This window comes from Xiphophorus hellerii, chromosome 5, assembly GCF_003331165.1.
Source record: "Xiphophorus hellerii strain 12219 chromosome 5, Xiphophorus_hellerii-4.1, whole genome shotgun sequence".
Lineage (NCBI taxonomy): Eukaryota > Metazoa > Chordata > Actinopteri > Cyprinodontiformes > Poeciliidae > Xiphophorus > Xiphophorus hellerii.
In genome coordinates, this window is record NC_045676.1 from 22,484,956 (window position 1) to 22,498,551 (window position 13,596).

The 13,596-nt window shown below is 38.5% G+C and overlaps 1 protein-coding gene across 1 annotated transcript; it reads right to left on the reverse strand.

Moving 5' to 3' along the window:
* Positions 1–9,085: 9,085 nt before the first annotated feature.
* LOC116720531 (uncharacterized) lies at positions 9,086–13,257 on the reverse strand. Its single transcript, XM_032563839.1, has 5 exons — positions 12,338–13,257; positions 11,408–11,900; positions 10,997–11,139; positions 10,335–10,427; positions 9,086–9,460 (listed from the first exon to the last, which is right to left on the reverse strand). The coding sequence occupies exons 1-5, from the start codon at positions 13,021–13,023 to the stop codon at positions 9,388–9,390; spliced, it is 1,488 nt and encodes a 495-aa protein (XP_032419730.1). The 5' UTR covers positions 13,024–13,257; the 3' UTR covers positions 9,086–9,387.
* Between the last annotated feature and the right edge of the window lie 339 nt (positions 13,258–13,596).

Sequence of the window (13,596 nt, forward strand, 5' to 3'; positions counted from 1 at the left end):
CCACAAGTGTTCAGTCTGACTTCTGCAATGGTGGTGACTCCTGTGCATGTGGGACCTGAATGCAGAAAATGTTCTGAAGGAAGCAGGACATTGCTCTATTCCACATGCAAACCGATAATTAGCTGTGTGTTGATGTTTCTTCACATGACTACAAAATTCTGTAAATTCTGAAGTACAAATGCTGCAGAATTTACACCTGTACATAGTTGCACCTGTTAGTACTGACTTAACTTTAAATTTACAGGAGCGTGGTTTGAACATGTGAACAGTCCTTATGTGTAACCAGGGTTGGAAATTAACTTTTTTTGTCCACCTGCCACTGTGGCTGAACAAACTCAAAAAATAACAGAAATCACTTTAATGTTTTTCACCTTTGTCCTCATTTACAGACTCTTATACACTATGTTGGAGATGTAATGGTACTTTAGCAGGCTAACCAGCTGTAGCAACCTCAAAGTTATAGATTAGGTTAGCTGCTCCTCTACATTTCCAGACTATTTTGTGGCTTCAAATATGTTTGAAGAGCTGTCTTTTTACCTGTTGTCTTGTCTTTTGAAGAGATGAAGCTATGTTAGCACTCAGCAGGACAGAACTGAACAGCCACTTGGAGGGAAAAAGCTTGGGAGTTTAAAAAAAAAGTCATCTGAAGAAAAGAAAAAAAAGAACAACGTTAGAAATTCATCCTTGCTGACCTACTGTAGTTAATCTGCACTTTTAACATTTGCAAGGTCATGGTTTAAACAAATGAACAGTCATTAGATGAAAAAAAAAAGGGGGGATCAATTATCAGTTAACGTTATATTGTTCGACAAAGGATGTAACAACAATGCTAACAGACACTCACGCACTGAGCTCATCTCAACCCAAAGCCGCCCGAGGAAGATTAAGCGGCAAAAGTCAAGCTAAAACCTTCAACGGTAAAATTAGCACCTTAGCTAATGTTAATTCCGAACCAGCTCAAAAAATAACACCATCATATTTTCCTATCTTTCACCTCATTTACAGACATGTAACTTGTAACGTTGCAATATGCCAGTTATATAAAACACCAGAGTTAGTAACGTAAAGGTAACGTTATTTTACCAGGCTAACCAGCACAAACGAGCTCATGCTATAATGCTAAGTTATAGCATTATAGCATGATGCTACAAGTTACGTTAACTCCATCTAAAATGTACATTTCCAGACTAGGTTTTGGCTTCAAACAGTTTTCTAAGAAGTGTTTTTTTACCTGTCTTGAAGAGCTGAAGCAGTGTGAGCCCACAGCACGGAGACAGAGCTGCACTTGGAGAGAAAAAGCTTCGGAGTTTAAAACAAACGTCATCAGAAAAAAGTTGGAAGCGAAGCCACCCTTGATGACGTAGCTAGATAAACAGCATATTAATGTTAGCTAGGATGTGAAAAAAACAAAAGTACATGCTCTCTTTCTGCCTTAAAAATATGTTAACCACTAAAGGAGTAAAAATACAGAAACAGGGAACCACGATGAAGCAGCTATGATGACCGTTGGAAATCAAATATAATTCTTACTGTATATTATAAGTACAGTACCACTACTGCAATGTGTAAACAGTAAATTACTGCAAATTCAAAACATACAGTAAGTTACTGTAATACTATGTACTATACATAGTATTACAGCATTTACAATGAAATTACAGTAACTACTTGTAAAGATGTCTTATGGTAGTTTTACTGGGCATTTTGTGGTATTTAACTGTAAAAAATACAGCAAAGGCTAACAGTGTGGGCTCTTTGCACCTGCCGCGCTGATGTCACAACAGAATGCGCAAATGCGGCTCTCTTTTTTCCGCTTTGAGTTACCATGACAGCTAGAAAAGACAAAGTCTTATTTCAGACGCAAATAAAATAATACTATGAACATTGCTGTCTTCCTAATATAATGGGCTTTTAAGTTTTCATGGATTTCCAAGCGGTCCTGAATTAAGAAGACGTGGCTTGTAAATATTCGTCGCTACCAGATAAAGCTAACGCCGCACAGCAAAGTTTACAGCCGTCACTTCACTCCGGATCAACTTCTTCAGCCTAAAGCAGAAGGTAAAGGAGCCTCCTGTGTTATTTCCATGGAATAACTTCTGTATTCAACCTGAAAGAGAGTTTATGGGAACGAGAGAGCAGACCAGAGCCAGACAGCCGAGCTACTGATCCGCCTGTACACACTGCTGTAAACATCGTCCTGCTTCACAAGAACATGCAAAACTAATAAAGTGAAATAACACGGAGGCATTAAGGAACACGGCCATATTTTTCTAAAAGCAACAACTTTGAACCTGAACAGTCAGCTGAACTAAAACTCCGACACCAGAGCTGCTCTACTGTTAAGCTATGGGCTTGTTGTTCCTCAGGCTTCAGAAGCAAAAAGCCTGAACTGTAAAATCCCCCGTTACTTGGTCTCCGACACTAACGACAATAAATGTACATAATATACTTGAACATAAGGTAAAAACATTGTCCGTTAGAATGGATGAAAAATGTTTAGATACTTAGATAGCACATTTTTACATGAAAAATGTCTAGCATAAGCTAAAGCTAATGTTAGCCACAAAGTTTAAAGAAAGTAAAACTCATCTTCGTATCTGAGTATAACGAGGCGAACATGTGTAGCGTAGTTGATTCTGCATTGTGTCTTGTGTGAAATAATAGCCAGACAACCGCTGCTCTGAAGGCACTTTTAATGCTCCTGCATTCAAACAGCAGAAAATAGTGATTGGAAACAGGCTTTTCTTGTCACAGTGTTCCACAGCGCCTGTTTAACCATGAACATCACTATTTTTAGCACATGAATGTAGCATTTCCCTTAGCAATGTTTCATGTAGCATAACTAGCTGTTAACACAATTCTATCACTGTTTAACAGTTTAAGTGCTCCAAAGCACATTATCTTACAAGAACAGTAATCAATTTGTCACTTATTATGCTCAAAAACACTTATTGAACACAGAAAGCAAAACTTCATACCTTCTCCCACAGAATCTGGACAGAAAGAGCGCGACGGAGAGCGCGGGAAAACCCTTATCAAACTATAATGGTATGATCCATTAACTTGTCTTTTAAAATGCTGAACTGACGCTCGAAACAACAATCCATGAACTCAATATATTCAACAGTAAAGATGATAATTTGCATTTTCCTTCGTAACACATTAAATTTTAATAAAAATAATAATTTTGAAACAGGAAGTTACCCGCTGTTTTGAAATGGATCTGTCGACTTTTCAAAATAAAAGCTGTCCGTGCTTATATAATTTCCTACCGGATTCGCTTCCCACTTTATAATCTAGTGTAATAACATCACACTGCTACACATGTTAAAACCTTTCTCCAGCTTACTTGTCGGGGCTTCGGATCGATGTTCATCATTAACTGTTACCTTGGACAAGTCCTGCAAATACCCAGTGGAAAGAGCCTTTTTCAATAGATCGGAAAAGATTGAGCCGCTTTTCCCCGAACGCGGAAGCTGAGGTGCAAAGAGCCCATTCTGACGGTAAGCAATGCTGACCGCCAGTTCTTCAATGTAGCCACGTTACTTTTAATGTCCAAGTAGTTAGTTTTGTATCGTTTTGTCTTTTTCTTCTTTTTTTTTAAATATATGCTGTATCTGTTGAACAAAATAATAATAATAATAATAATAGTAACTGCGTTAATGAGACTTATATTGACACAGTATTTGCTGTGAACTCTGAAGGCGAAGCCGCTGCGCTGTCGGTTGGTCCGAATAAACGGTCTGAACCCCGATCTCAACCGCCGTGTGGGTCCGAGTCCTGCCTCAAGTTTCCTTCCGACAACCACCATTAAAGAAAACACAACGTAGAGTCTAAGGAACAGCGAGGTGTCGTCTCACACGGACAGGGTTACATCTTTGGTGCCGTGACCCGGATCGTGGTGCTTCAAGATCACCCAGGCAACAAGGCCAGCAGCCCGGTTACCCAACGGTTTTGTTCTGGTAGTTTGTTGAGTGTCTGACAATCTTGAGTTAGCGTGTGAAGCTGAAGCTGCAACATATTATTTTAGTGTCACTTTTATTGCACTGTTTAAGGTAGTCAAAAAAAAAAAAAAATTGTTTGTGAACTACATTTTGTTTGAAATATTTATTCTATTGTGATGATATCCTGTTTTTTTTTTGTCTAATTAGAATTTTGGGAGTGCGTTAAGATAATTTAATTATTTATTTATCTTTGATTCATAGCGAGAAGGGGGGGAAAAAAGAGTAAATAATTACATTTTGTTTGAAATATTTATTACATTGTGATTCTATTCTGATAATTTATATAAGTTTAACTGGAATTTTGGGAGTGAATCAAAATAACTGTGCCACACAATTATTTATGTATTTATTTATTCACAATTAAACACTTAAAAAGGGGACGTACACATACAAACATACATTTTGGCAGTCTACATAAAAAAAAAAATTAAAAAAAAAAAGAGATCCTTGAAAATAATGAATGACTATGCAGTTACCCCAATGAGGCAGATGCCCTCTGCAGTAACATCCAGCCACCTACTTACCCCTGAACCAGTACTGAACCACAGATTCGACTCCCCAGGGGTGCCACACACCTACCTACCTGGAGGAGAAGCAACAGCTGATGCCGGTGTAACCCACATAAAGCTCTCGTGGTTCCAGGGAGCCGGGTGGTACCGGGCTGGAAGTGCTAATGCAAAAATGACCAGCCCTGCTTTTAAGCCAGACCGGGTCAGCCCGGGTCTGGCTGTGCCGTGCAAAAAGGGCTATAGACACATTCACTCCCTTCAGATACATGAAGTGGCCTGAAACACGCCATACAATGTCATTTTGTTTTAAATGTTGCAAGTTCTAAGTCAATGTTTCATTTTTATTGTACTCTTTTATTAAAAATTGCTTAAAAACAAACAACATAAAAGTAAAGGACAGTTTTTTTTTATTTGACTTGGGATTCAGCCTCTTAACTGTAATATAAATAGCTTCTTGTGCTTGTTTCTGTTTTAAATGTTGAACGTCTTACATCATCATTGTATGTATTCAGACTCTAATGTAATGTAAATAGCTGCTGATTGTGTTTGTCTTTTCTTTTAAATGTTGCAGGTTCTGTGTCAATGTTGCATTTTTATTATGTCCTCCATTTGGTACAAGCAAATGCTAAGAAACAAACAGCAGAAAAACAACTAAACAAAAATGGAAAGGTTGGGTCTATTCCACCTATTTACAGCAATGTAAATAGCTTCCTGTGTTTGTTTCTGTCTTAAGTTGAAAGTCTTACATCGTCATTCTATGTATTCAAACTTTAATGTAATGTAAATAGCTGTTGATATGTTTGTCTTTGTTTTAAATGTTGCAGATAAGTTGCATTTTTGTATGTCTCTTTATTATAAAACAAATTGCTTAAAAAAGCAATATAAAGGAGGAAAGTGTTTGATTTGAATGTAATATGAATTTCTGTTGATGCGTTTCCCTTTCTTTTAAGTATTGCAGGTTCTAAATTTTTATTGTCTTTTTATTTTAAAAAAAAATGCTGTTAGCACTACGGTAAGAAACAAACAAAACAAAACAACTAAACAAAAATACAAAGGTTGGATCTATTCCGCTCCTTTACAGTAATGTAAATAGCTTCTTATGTTTGTTTCTGTTTAAATGATGAAAGTCTTACATCGTCATTCTATGTATTCAAACTTTAATGTAATGTAAATAGCTGTTGATGTGCTTGTCTTTCTTTTAAATGTTGCAGTTATGTTGCATTTTTGTTATTTCTTTTTATTTTAAAAATACACATGCAAACGTTATGTGAATCACAACCTCTTACTCAAACTCTTAACTAGAGATGTGCAATGCTGAAAAAATAAATAAATAAATCCAATGATAGTTCCATATCAAGATATGGAACTACTGTATCTTGGTAATTGTCACCATAGCAACCAAGCTTCTAAATTGCTTTGTGACAAACAGTTTTACTTATTAAACAGTGCAGCAATTTAAATGTATTATTTAAGTCAGTAAAAAAAATGCAAAATGCATCATGTCATTGACTTGACTTGTTTATACGCTTCCCCCTCTCCAAATTACTTTTACCCTGTAATGACTGATTTTATCCATATTTTCAGGGGAAGCCTGTGGAACCAACATGAACATTTGCAGCCTTCTTCCTTTGTTTCTTTCTTTCTTAGACTAGGACCACCACAAAATGAATAACCTCACTGACTGAACTCTGAAATGAATAAAAAGTCATTTAGTTAATCATTCAGCTACTCAGAATCAGCACAACATTGACTCTTTCCATCTTTAAGACGACTAGAACAAACTCCTCACTGTTGAATCCATGGTGTTGGCATCACTTTATTACAGATGATAGCAAATAATTGGAAATGTAGAAATATAATTCTACCAAGATAGAGCTTAATCCGCTATTACTGGACACTATTATGGAGTTCCATAAAGTCTAACAGTCTGATTATCACTTATTGTTTTTCATACTTTAATTGTGTTGTACTTTAAATCCCTCACACGTGGTCACATATGCACACACACCCCTACATAACAAGCTTGGCACATGTGACATGACTTCATGATGAATGAAGTTATGTAAGTTCATGTAAAGTAAATTCAGCATGCTTTCTTTCCGTTTCTCCCCTCCTCTCCTTCCTCCTCATCCTTCCTCATGTACACAGGTACACTGAGCACTACTGCCATCGACTCTTCCCCAGAGGTCATGAGAATCATCCGGTGGTGGCGTTTGAATTCTAGCTTCCAGACCTTAGAGGTTGGAAGGAGTTTACCAAAACAAAGTGTCACAAAGTTGATGAGCAAATGTCCTGACCATCCTGAGGGGCTTTTACCCCCCCGCTCCAACCACACACACACAGATAGCATGTTGAGCAGGGTTGGGGTCAGTCTTCTCCCCACTTCACGCTGTGTATCAGGAAGACCTTCTGTTTAAAACCAGAGGTAAATACAACATCAGGATCTCTTTAAACTTCTCTTGGTATAGTATATGCTATATAAATCAAATCAAATCAAATCAAATTTTATTTGTATAGCACATTTCAGCAGCAAGGCATTTCAAAGTGCTTTACATCATTACAAACACAGAATCACAATGCAATATAGAATCAATCATTAAGTCAAGTTACATCAATAAATTTGTAATTGATTACATTTCAAATACAATTCTAAACAGGTGGGTTTTCAGTTGAGATTTAAGTGTTTCAGCTGTTTTACAGTTTTCTGGAAGTTTGTTCCAAATTTGTGGTGCATAGATGCTGAATGCTGCTTCTCCTCGTTTGGTTCTGGTTCTGGGGATGCAGAGCAGAACCAGAACCAGAAGACCTGAGAGGTCTGGAAGGTTGATACAACAACAGCAGGTCTTTAATGTATTGTGGTGCTAAGCCGTTCAGTGATTTGTAAACTAACAACAGTATTTTAAAGTCTATTCTTTGAGCTACAGGGAGCCAGTGTAGGGACTTTAAAACTGGTGTTATGTGCTCTATCTTTCTGGTTTTAGTGAGAACGCGAGCAGCAGCATTCTGGATCAGCTGCAGCTGTTTGATTGATTTGTTGGACTGACCTGTGAAGACGCTGTTGCAACAATCAATACGACTGAAGATGAACGCATGGATGAGTTTCTCTAGATCTGGCTGAGACATTAGTCCTTTAATCCTGGAAATGTTCTTCAGGTGATAGAAGGCCGACTTTGTGACTGTCTTTATGTGGCTCTGGAGGTTCAGGTCAGAGTCCATCACTACTCCCAGGTTTCGGGCTGATCGCTGGTTTTCAGTTGTAATAACTGAAGCTGTGCATTGACTCTAGAAGTTTGTTCTAGAATATATATACAGTATATATACAGTATATTATTCTTGATTATCTAACGCTTATTGTCTTATTGTTTTTCATACTTTAATTTAATACTCTTAAAACTCAGAGGTCAGAAGGAGTTTACCAAAACAAAGTGTCACAAAGATGGGATTAACAGATGTCTAAGGAATGTTTATTTTAGGGGGGGCACATCCAGTCACCGGAAATTAAAAGCAATTAATGATTAGGATCATAAATCACTCCACCGATTAAATTTTGTCATAAGGGTGCCTATATATCTCTCTGGTAGTTTCGCAGTCTTCTTCCCAGTTCTTCTCAAGCTCCATCAGGTTGGATGGGAGATATGTGAGCCATTTTCAGCTCTCTCTATAGATCAGGGGTCTCAAACTCCAGTCCTCAAGGGCCGCTGTCCTGCAACTTTTAGATGTGCCTCTGCTGCACCACACCTGAATAGAATAATTAGGTCATTAAGGCTCTGGAGAACTGATCTACACAAGGAGGAAGTAATTAAGCCATTTCATTACAGTGTTTTGAACCTGTGGCACATCTAAAAACTGCAGGACAGCGGCCCTCGAGGACTGGAGTTTGAGACCCCTGCCATAGATGCTCAATCAGATTTAAGTTTGGATTCTGAGTTGGCGACTCTAGAACATTAACAGAGTGGCTCTGGAGACTTTGAGATACTGGCGTGTGATTTGGGGTATTGTCCTGAAAAATGAACTGTCGCTCCAGTCTGAAAGCAGTTTTTCATCCAGGATGTCTCTGAACATTGCTGAACATTCATCTTTCCCTCTATCCTGACCAGCAGAGACGGCTGTCCTTTCCGTAAGATTCTCCTCTATCCAAAGAAGAAAGCTTGAGCTCCGGCAGTGACCATAGGGTTCTTGGTTACCTCCCTGATTAAGACCCTTCTCCCCTGATTGCTCACCTTAGATGCCCAGCTAGCTCTGGTTAGAGTCCTGCTGGTTCCAAATATCTTCCACTGACCAATGGTGAAGGCCACTGAGCTCATTAAAATATTTCTGTATCCTCTAAACAATCCTATCTATTGTCTAGAAGCTAACTGTGACCTCTGACCTGCACTGTCAACTGTGGGACCTTTCCAAATCCAGTCCTATCAACTGAACTTACCACAGGTGGAGTCCATTTATCAACATCTCAAGGATGATCAGTGGAAACGGTTGCTTTGAGCATCACTGATAAAAGGCTTTGATTAATTACAAAAATTTAATTTCTTGGTTTTCTATTTTTAATGCATTTGCAAAACACTCAAAAACGTCATCCTTCAACCAGATATTTTAATTAATAGCAGACTGGTAAATTTAGCCATTGAGACTGATTAAATTGTTGTAACATTAAAATACCTAAAAGCAGCTCATCGGTCCTCCTAGGTTAAGAATAGATTCTGGTCGTATGAATCTCATAGATTTATTGAGGATGAACTAGATCATCAACATAGCCAAAGCAAACATTCAGAAGAATGTGGAAAACTAGGGAAATACTTTGTGTCGTCTTTTGTACTTTACCAAGGAACTCTAAACAAGAGAAAAACATGAGAACAAAATCGTCTGGAAAACAGTCTTTAACGTACAGAGCTTCTTGAAGGTTTACGCCGCAGGTTCTCCAGTTCTCGATGGGCGACCATAACCTTTCGGCTAGAACAAAAAGGAAAAAAAAAACTGGGCTAAGCTCTCGCTTTTAAGCTTCATCATGTGTAAATAAAGATCCACTGTTAGAATCTTTAAAGCTATACATCAAGGGTTAAGATGTACAGCAACATTATGTGAAGCAAGGTAATGAAAGCAAATAGTTATTACCCATTTCTGAAAGTTTTGAGGTAGACTTTTACCATCAGAACCAAAGTTATGTACAAGTAAAAATGCATATGTTTTTAGTCTATAACATAAAATGAAATACGTTGGAGGTTTGTGGTTGTAACGCAAAAAAGCTTAAGAAGTATAAACACTTTGCACTTTATCTTTGTCACGTGAAGAAGAGACGAGGATAGACTGTCGGTCATCTACGTCCAAAAAAACCTGGTTGCTGATCATGATCTCCTCTCCAGTGTTGGTCGTTTTGCTAGCAACCAGTACAACACTGAAGTTTCAACATGATTCACAGGTTTTAATTTCTAGAGGAGAGTAAAGTTGATGGAGATAGTGAAGTTTATATTAACCCTGTGCATCTCTTTAATAAATCATCTGACAACACAAAAGAGCGCCACCTGTCATGCTCTTGATGCTAACAGCCTCTCAGATTCCCTAAACTCAACAATTTCTCTTAGCAGTCACGTCAAAGCTTTAGTTGAAGTTTTAACAAGACAAGATTTACAGCTGGCAGAGCTACTGCAGCCAATCAGAAGACAGAAACACAGGCGACGAAGATCAAAGTACTGAAGGGCAATAAAACACGTCACTCCCTAAGGAGTGAGGAGATTGAGATGAGTTAAGAGGACAAAAAACATGACAAAAGTAGTAAAATGAAACATAAAAGTAGATCAAATAGTTGACAGAAATGGTTTCCACTCACTTCAGAGAAGAGAGTTCTCTGATCAGTCCACAGATCAGCTCTGTGGCATCTTCAAGATGACCCGATGGATCAGGTCCTTCCTTCATTTCCTCACTAGATGAGAGCAAAATGTTGGTTAGATCATAAATAGGCGATTAAAGTCATGATTTTATAACTTACAAGCTTATTAAGCATTTAAATATTCAAATTCCAGTCTTTTGTCCACTTCTGTGAAGTCTTATGAAGGAATTTGTTTGCTTCTGACAAAAACACACTTTTTCCTTTCACTAAACTTTCCATTAACATGTTTGGATACAGCGCTCCATAAACATTAAGTTTCTTTAGCAATGACCCACCATGGATGACTGTCCTGGCCTACTAGCCAACTGTCAAGTCAGGAGTCTTATTTGTATTGACAACAGCATTACATAGCATTTCTGTATTAAAATTGATTTTAATAGGTTCTATATTTTTATTTTGTGAGAAAGTGAATTTTGGGTTTCCATTTGCTGCAAGCCAGGATCATTAATAACTAAAAAGCAAATGCTTTAAGTTTATCTCTTTTTTGTGTAATCAATCAATGCTTGGGTTTCTCTTTTAAAATTAAACTGCAGAAAAAATTTACTTTTTGACTATGTTCAAATTGTTCAATGCACCTGTATCGTCTTTGATTTTTTTCTTACATGAGAGCAATGGTGTTGAGCTGCGAGTCCGACACATAATCTAAGACTCCAGAGCCCGACGAGTCCTCCGGGTTCCTGGATGGAGCGCGCTCAGTGTGGACGACAGAGGGACCAGCAGCATCATCATCATCATTCGGATCACACTGTGCAAACACACACAGGGAGCTTTAAATAAATACAAAGTCTAGCGCTTTCTTAACACAAATGATTCAGAGTTGGGTTTTATCTGTAAATATTACATCAGCTCCTGAGCTAAACGCTTTAATACTTTTGTTCTAAACTCCCAAATCCTCCACTATCCATTCCTTCTTACTGTGCATTTAAATGACAGAAAACCCATTAAAATCAGCCAAAACAAAATGATTGTTTTGGCTGATTCAGGGTCAGCCAAACATCAGGTCTTCTACTTACGCTGTTACTCATCTCTTGGGCAGTGGGAGCCAGTGAAGCCTCACAGTTTAATTCTGCAGATTGAGTCGCTGCAGAGGAAGCTCCTTCTTCACCACCACCATTCCCATCAGTCACCTCCAGTTTGCTTTCATCTGCTGTCCCGTTCACACTGCACCTCTGTGGATGAGCCGCGTCAGCATCACTTTCCTCCTGCTGCTTTGCAATGAAAGAGTGGAGAGAATTCGTTTGTTCTCTTGGTGACAAATCTTCCTCTGATTTGGTTTGGATTTCAGGCACTAGAGCGACGTCCTTGACTTTTGGTGGCTGCAGGTTCTCCAGATGTTTCTCTTCCCCTTCCTGTGCGAGTTGAATTGGTTCTGTGTTGCCATTTAGTTCTGGATCAGTCAGAGATCCGTCTTTAGCCTCAGAATCTCTTTCCTCTGAACATCCTGGATTACTTGTGGTGCCGGTTCCGTCCGTGTCGGTCACAGAACTGTGGACTTCGGTTTCAGCTCTGCATTGAAGGTAAAGGTTAAGGTAAAAATGAAAGAAACATATTTAAAGGGCCTTGCAAAGGTATCTACATTTGTACTTTTGTTGCATTTTGTTACTTTACAATCACAAAGTTCAGTATATGTTACTCGGAATAGAAATATACATTATTGTCTCATTTCTTTTACTAATAAAAATGAGGCATTTATTTAAATTCATCTCCTTCTATGTACTGATACTCCTAAATGAAATATACTGCAATAAAGCACCTTTTGAGGTAGGCCTGTCAAAATAACAAATTTTGCTCAACAATAAATTGTCCCAGAAGTTATTGTGATAATGATACTATTATTGCTTTGGGACCATTTTCAAAAAATATCATTTCAAGATATATGTAATGTAAGCTAATTTCTTCACTGCATAATATCACGGAAATTGAAAAAGTAAAAAAACACTGACTGGTGATCATCAGGCTGAGGCTCTTCCTCCCTTTCCTCTCTGACATCTGCTGAGGCATGAGGAGGTGTGGAGTGTAAATGGTTTGGGGGGACATCGTCCTCTGAAGCTAAAGGCTCAGCGGTTTCATCACATACGGCTTTTCCTGCACTCCCTGCTCCCTCCTCCACACTCTCCCGCTGCTGTGCCTGTAGAATGTGACTCCGTTCCTTCTCTGTCAGACCACACATGCCCATCCTTCGCTTCTTCTTGGCCGGTAAACCCGCCGCCGACTCCTTGACGTCCGCCGTGCCGCAGCTGGGCTTATTGTCGTTGGTGTCTTGACTTCTCTTCAAGTTGGAGCGTTCCTCTCCGACCACTTGCTTCTCCAAAACATCGCAGTCGGGTTTTCTGTCGTCTTCAGCGGTGGGCACAAATATCTGGGGTTGGCCTGGCGATCTACTACATTCTCCTGAACCTGTTTTATTTCCGTTGGTACAATCGTTAGTTTGTACGCAGCAGGTCTCCAGCTCAAAACGATGGCTGGGATCACAGACAGTGGTCTCTTCTTTCCCATTATTTGAGACGCCTGTGGCATCTACCTCTTCTGAGTTGCTTTCATCTGCTTTTGAGAGACTGGACGGCTCCTCTCCCTCATGCTGTATATTTGGGACTGCTGCACTTTCTTGGAGATCAGTCTGCTGCAGCATCTTATCGGCTTCTTTAATATCTCCTTCTGCATCCTAATAATTAAAGAAAAAGTCTGACTTGTCAGTTTGTTTAAATGTAATATCATTAGAAGCTCTCTTCAAGTCCTAAATACCTTTGGAAGGGGAACAACCTGGACCTCCTGTGTCTGGGAGGATTCATCAGTTGGACAGGTCCTTTTCTTTGACATCAGGGACCGAGTCTGGGGTGGAGCCATGTCCTCTTAAAACATACAAAAACACTCCTAATCAATTAAAGACAGTAGAGCTGAAACAATTAATTGATTATTGATTATTGAAATAACAGTCAACTAGTATAGTAACCGATTAATTGTTAACTGGAGTTCAAAAACATATTTGATGGGTAGGGACTGAAAATACGAGATTAAAGATACTCCAATACCTCTAAACAAAAGTCAAACAACTGCACTGAATTTCAAACCTTTTCTCTTTTTTTTAAAATTATTTTTCTTTTTTTTATCGTTGCTGTTAAACTTTGTTTTCCCTTTGGTAATTTTTGCCAACTAAAAGAAAGAAAAAGGTTTATTTAAAGATATGACAGAATACAACACAATG